Raw genomic sequence first — 7,263 nt, 5'->3', positions numbered from 1 at the left:
ATGGTTAAATTGATGTGCTCTGCCCGAGCGTTGTTACAAAGTAGATGGTAATTGCTAAGGGCTGATTTATACGATGATTTAATTTTAGGATCATAGTATTTGCGCCATTGTCTCTCTAGGTTATTACATTTAGTTTTTTCTTGTTTGAGAGCTTCAGAGAACCACGGAGCAGGAGGGTAGTGGTTATTGTATTTCTTCTTAGACAGGGGTAGGCAGGAGTCAATAGATGAGCTAAGCCAGTGATGGATGGCCGCTTCTTCATCCAAAGTAGTAATAGAAGCTACTGGTCTGGTGTTTTCAAGGCAGACATTCAATTTGTTAACATCCAAGTTTTTCCAATTTCTGCCCTTTCTAGACCCGGATGGAAATAAATAATTTTTCAGAGGTTGCTCCTATTTAATTTGGAATTAGACCAAAAAATGATCGGACCAGAGAATAGGGATGGCATAACTTTCTTATAAAGTAACTAGCTTACCCATCGCGCTTTGCAGCGATCTCAGAAGAAAGGAAATTTAAGTAAACTCGTTATGATAACATTCAATTTACATTGTCATTTTTATTGAAACTTATTCATTTTAATATGGAAAACATTTCAAAGTGTCTTCTATTTATTTATTCGAGTGCTTGTGGATACACGATATTTTTTGTTTTTCCGTCTGGTGCGTACACAAATAAATCAGGTTTTCCGACGCGTGAACTGGCCACATACAGTTGTCCATGTGAGAAGCACGGATTCTCCAAATCTAGTCCACACACTTGCAGCGATTGTCCTTGTGCTTTGTTGATGGTCATTGCAAAAGCGAGTCGCACCGGAAACTGTAAACGTTTGAATTCAAATGGCATATCTGTTGGGATCATTGGAATACGTGGCAACAGTACATCTTCCCCCTTGAATTTCCCATTCAAAATTGTAGCTTCGATGACACTGTTCATCATCTTTTTCACCGAAAGTCTTGTACCGTTGCAAAGTCGTGGTTGCAAATTCAGTATTCAAAAGATTATGAGGGCCCTGGGGGGGGCCGATCTATAAAACATTTTTATGCCAGAAACCTTCGCGGGAGTGTACTCAACAACTTCCCAAAGTTTCATGGCGATCGGATGAATGGTGTAGTAATGCATAAAGGACAAACAGACAGACAGACATACATTTATTTCTATATATATAGATAACATGCATAATTGTGGCTTGTCAGACATTTCTACTTCAACCATGAAGGTTTCCCAGGAAAGGTGATGGAAAAATACAATATCTGGGCCCTCATTACAAGTTAAGTGCAAACATTTTTATAAGTTGTGTGATAATTTTCAGACTCTCACAGTTTTTCACTGACAGGTTCCAGCAGAGTAAGCCTGTCACACTTTATGGCGGGAGGAGAAGAAATGTCAAAACATGCAGAACTGGGTGTGTTAAACATCGATCTGTTTGTTATGCCTCATCTTGAGGTATATGTATTTAAAATATGTGGTAAACACACTATCCTATCTATGTAATGCGGCCCTTAGAAGTGCAATTGAAAGAGGATGCATTACATCACAGGCACCCACAACACCTGTTCAGAACAACTTGTACTCAGCACACCCTAAAACTCTCTATCTTCAAGCTTTTAGATTGGATGTTCTTTGTTTTGTTGTTTTCTCTTCTTGATTGTTACTTAGAGTTACGTTTTTAAGGCTCAGCTTTGGAGCTGACCTTTGATGAGTTTATTTTCTTTTTCCAAAAGTGTGTTGTGTTGCTGCTGATTCTGAAGCTTCTCCAGGCAGCTCTGAAAGAGAAAAACACAGATTTGATGTTTAACTTTTTGATGCTAGTTGGATGTGGTATGAGAATCAAAAGATACCCGGTTCAATCCCCGGCACCCACAGAGACATACCAGGTTCAATCCATGGTACCACAGAGACACACCAGGTTCAATCCCAGGCACCACAGAGACACACCCGGTTCAATCCCAGGCACCACAGAGACACACCAGGTTCAATCCCAGGCACCACAGAGACACACCCGGTTCAATCCCAGGCACCACAGAGACACACCGGGTTCAATCCCAGGCACCCACAGAGACTCACCAGGTTCAATCCCAGGCACCACAGAGACACACCCGGTTCAATCACAGGCACCCACAGAGACACACCAGGTTCAATCCCAAGCACCACAGAGACACACCAGGTTCAATCCCAAGCACCCACAGGGACACACCGGGTTCAATCCCAGGCACCACAGAGACACACCCGGTTCAATCCCAGGCACCCACAGAGACACACCAGGTTCAATCCCAGGCACCACAGAGACACACCAGGTTCAATCCCAGCCACCCACAGAGACACCCCAGGTTCAATCCCAGGCACCCACAGAGACACATCCAGTTCAATCCCAGCACCCACAGAGACACACCAGGTTCAATCCCAGCCACCCACAGAGACACACCGGGTTCAATCCCAGGCACCCACAGAGACACACCAGGTTCAATCCCAGGCACCACAGAGACACACCCGGTTCAATCCCAGACACCCACAGAGACACACCAGGTTCAATCCCAGGCACCACAGAGACACACCAGGTTCAATCCCAGGCACCAACAGAGACACACCCGGTTCAATCCCAGGCACCACAGAGACACACCCGGTTCAATCCCAGACACCCACAGAGACACACCAGGTTCAATCCCAGGCACCACAGAGACACACCAGGTTCAATCCCAGGCACCAACAGAGACACACCCGGTTCAATCCCAGGCACCACAGAGACACACCCGGTTCAATCCCAGACACCCACAGAGACACACCAGGTTCAATCCCAGACACCCACAGAGACACACCGGGTTCAATCCCAGACACCCACAGAGACACACCAGGTTCAATCCCAGGCACCACAGAGACACACCAGGTTCAATCCCAGGCACCACAGAGACACACCAGGTTCAATCCCAGGCACCCACAGAGACACACCGGGTTCAATCCCAGGCACCCACAGAGACAAACCTGGTTCAATCCCAGGCACCACAGAGATACACCCGGTTCAATCCCAGGCACCCACAGAGACACACCCGGTTCAATCCCAGGCACCCACGGAAACACACCCAGTTCAATCCCAGGCACCCACAGAGACACACCAGGTTCAATCCCAGGCACCCACAGAGACACACCAGGCTCAATCCCAGCACCCACAGAGACACACCAGGTTCAATCCCAGGCACCCACAGAGACACACCCGGTTCAATCCCAGGCACCCACGGAAACACACCCAGTTCAATCCCAGGCACCCACAGAGACACACCAGGTTCAATCCCAGGCACCCACAGAGACACACCAGGTTCAATCCCAGGCACCACAGAGACACACCAGGTTCAATCCCAGGCACCACAGAGACACACCAGGTTCAATCCCAGGCACCACAGAGACACACCCGGTTCAATCCGAAGCACCCACAGAGACACACCAGGTTCAATCCGAAGCACCCACAGAGACACACCAGGTTCAATCCCAGGCACCCACAGAGACACACCAGGTTCAATCCCAGGCACCCACAGAGACACACCAGGTCCGATCCCAGGCACCACAGAGACACACCCGGTTCAATCCCAAGCACCCACAGAGACACACCAGGTCCGATCCCAGGCACCACAGAGACACACCAGGTCCGATCCCAGGCACCCACAGAGACACACCAGGTCCGATCCCAGGCACCACAGAGACAAACCAGGTTCAATCCCAGGCACCCACAGAGACACATCCGGTTCAATCCCAGGCACCCACAGAGACACACCCGGTTCAATCCCAGGCACCCACAGAGACACACCAGGTTCAATCCCAGGCACCCACAGAGACACACCAGGTCCGATCCCAGGCACCTACAGGGACACACCGGGTTCAATCCCAGGCACCCACAGAGACACACCAGGTTCAATCCCCGGCACCCACAGAGACACACCAGGTTCAACCCCAGGCACCCACAGAGACACACCAGGTTCAATCCCAGGCACCACAGAGACACACCAGGCTCAATCCCAGGCACCCACAGAGACATACCAGGTTCAATCCCAGGCACCACAGAGACACACCCGGTTCAATCCCAGGCACCCACAGAGACACACCGGGTTCAAACCAGGCACCCACAGAGACACCCCAGGTCCAATCCCAGGCACCCACAGGGACACACCCGGTTCAATCCCAGGCACCACAGAGACACACCAGGTTCAATCCCAGGCACCCACAGAGACACACCTGGTTCAATCCCAGGCACCACAGAGACACACCAGGTCCGATCCCAGGCACCCACAGAGACACACCTGGTTCAATCCCAGGCACCCACAGAGACACACCGGGTTCAATCCCAGGCACCCACAGAGACACACCCAGTTCAATCCCAGGCACCACAGAGACACACCAGGTTCAATCCCAGGCACCCACAGAGACACACCCGGTTCAATCCCAGGCACCACAGAGACACACCCGGTTCAATCCCAGGCACCCACAGAGACACACCCGGTTCAATCCCAGGCACCCACAGACACACACCAGGTTCAATCCCAGGCACCCACAGACACACACCAGGTTCAATCCCAGGCCCCCACAGAGACACACCAGGTTCAATCCCAGGCACCACAGAGACACACCAGGCTCAATCCCAGGCACCCACAGAGACATACCAGGTTCAATCCCAGGCACCCACAGAGACAAACCAGGTTCAATCCCAGGCACCACAGAGACACACCGGGTTCAATCCCAAGCACCCACAGGGACACACCGGGTTCAATCCCAGGCACCACAGAGACACACCAGGTTCAATCCCAGGCACCACAGAGACACACCAGGTTCAATCCCAGGCACCCACCGAGACACCCCAGGTTCAATCCCAGGCACCACAGAGACACACCCGGTTCAATCCCAGGCACCCACAGGGACACACCCGGTTCAATCCCAGGCACCACAGAGACACACCCGGTTCAATCCCCGGCACCCACAGAGACACACCAGGTTCAATCCCAGACACCCACAGAGACACACCCGGTTCAATCCCAAGCACCCACAGAGACACACCCGGTTCAATCCCAAGCACCCACAGAGACACACCCGGTTCAATCCCAGGCACCCACCGAGACACCCCAGGTTCAATCCCAGGCACCACAGAGACACCCCAGGTTCAATCCCAGGCACCCACCGAGACACCCCAGGTTCAATCCCAGGCACCACAGAGACACCCCAGGTTCAATCCCAGGCACCACAGAGACACCCCCGGTTCAATCCCAGACACCCACAGAGACACACCAGGTTCAATCCCAGGCACCCACAGAGACACACCCGGTTCAATCCCCTGCACCCACAGAGACACACCCGGTTCAATCCCAGGCACCACAGAGACACACCAGGTTCAATCCCAGGCACCCACAGAGACACACCCGGTTCAATCCCCGGCACCCACAGAGACACACCAGGTTCAATCCCAGACACCCACAGAGACACACCCGGTTCAATCCCAAGCACCCGCAGAGACACACCCGGTTCAATCCCAAGCACCCACAGAGACACACCCGGTTCAATCCCAAGCACCCACAGAGACACACCCGGTTCAATCCCAGGCACCCACAGAGACACACCAGGTTCAATCCCAGGCACCCACAGAGACACACCTGGTTCAATCCCAGGCACCACAGAGAGACACCGGGTTCAATACCAGGCACCACAGAGACACACCGGTTCAATCCCAGGCACCACAGAGACACACCAGGTTCAATCCCAGGCACCCACAGAGACACACCCGGTTCAATCCCAGGCACCCACAGAGACACACCCGGTTCAATCCCAGGCACCACAGAGACACACCAGGTCCAGGTCCGATCCCATGGTGCTGAATTGAGCACTTGAGCCCGTATCCAGAGGAACCCTTTTTTTGTTCTCTCTGTTTTGAGTAGATACTCCTCCATTGTTTTTGTAATTAATTCTGGGGACCAGGAGTTCTCAACTCACATTGATAGGTGAAAAATCCCTCACTCTCTCGTTTGTTATTTAAGATTTAGGCAGCGCACAGCTGCGAGAGTATTAAACACAATAGATACCATATCACTACACAGGCAATTTCCATTGTAAACATGGCCGAAAACCAGGGCCTGTCATACACCTCGGCTGAAATTGATGAAATCATGAGTGATCTATCAGTGTTCGCGGATGTGAACATAGCACAAAGCATTTCCACGACAAAAGATTGGGAAAATCTAACGGAACTTAAGAAAAATAGAATCAGAGCCATCTTACATGGAACCATACTAAAACAATATTTGACCAACAATATGGCACCCAAGGGGTTGTTGGTTTCCAACGCACCACGAATCTTTCTTGAAGACGAAGCATTTCGGAAAGACTGGGCAGCCATAGCGTGGCACTGCACGCATGACTGGATAGTCCTAATCCTAAAAACAGCCATAAGACTCTGAAAAAATTCAGGTGGATATCCAACTAGCAGAAGGAACTATGAAAACTACCATCACAGGCTAAAAGAAGAAGCTGGATGAATTAAACAAGGAGATGACGGATTATAAAGAGAACCTGTCACAACAGAAAGTGCAAAAATTCCAGAAGGACCTAAAAAGATTCTCCATGACAAAGGCATACCCATACTCCGATCCAGAGTATGTGCCACCATCAAAAGGAGAAGACAATTCAGACGCCTCCAGCAACGCATCTAGCAATACCTCCAACACCAGTGTTAACTCTAGTGGAGGAAGCACCAAACAACAAAGAGGGCGAGGAAGGGGTAGAGGACAAGGCAATTGGCCACCCTTGAACCCAGTACCGATGCAAGGGTATATTGATCCTTACTACAACCCACAAAATATGGGAATGTATGGCTGGCAACCACCGTTCCAGCAACCTTTTTTTCAGCCAAATGCCTACAGACCGCCTTTTTTATACCCGGGCGGGAGAGGACGGGGAAGAAGAAAAACCCAAAACCAAGGGGGCCAAGTACATTGGGCACCGGAATATCCGAATGCGAACAAGAACAGGAACAATCCCCAACAAGCAGGCCCGAGCAGTCGGAAAACCTAATATCAAACCTGTCAAGCAGACCGTTGAGCACGGCTGAGAACTCAGTGCTGAACAAAGGCTTGGGGTATGTACCCACTGCCAACCTTGATAAATTCAGGCTGCACTGTGAACTGTCATCTTTCTTTCGTAAACTACGATTGAAAGCCTTTTTTGAAAAAAGAACTAACAATGAAGAAAACTTGGACAGTAACAAAACAGGACTTAGGACTAAGTCCACATTCTTAC

The 7,263-nt window shown here is 50.6% G+C and overlaps 1 protein-coding gene across 1 annotated transcript in view; it reads right to left on the bottom strand.

Annotated features, from left to right (window-relative positions):
• Window positions 1–559: 559 nt before the first annotated feature.
• LOC144821697 (uncharacterized) overlaps window positions 560–7,263 on the bottom strand; it is a 108,542-nt gene continuing 101,838 nt past the window's right edge. The window contains exon 6 of the mRNA XM_078678915.1: window positions 560–1,763. Within this exon, the coding sequence (XP_078535041.1) occupies window positions 1,674–1,763 (90 nt within the window). The 3' untranslated portion in view covers window positions 560–1,673. The remainder of the gene's footprint in view (window positions 1,764–7,263) is intronic.

This window comes from Lissotriton helveticus, chromosome 2_2 (assembly GCF_964261635.1).
Source record: "Lissotriton helveticus chromosome 2_2, aLisHel1.1, whole genome shotgun sequence".
Taxonomy (NCBI): Eukaryota; Metazoa; Chordata; class Amphibia; order Caudata; family Salamandridae; genus Lissotriton; species Lissotriton helveticus.
The sequence above is the reverse complement of the archived record's forward strand: the minus strand, read 5'-3'. Positions and strand labels throughout refer to the sequence as shown.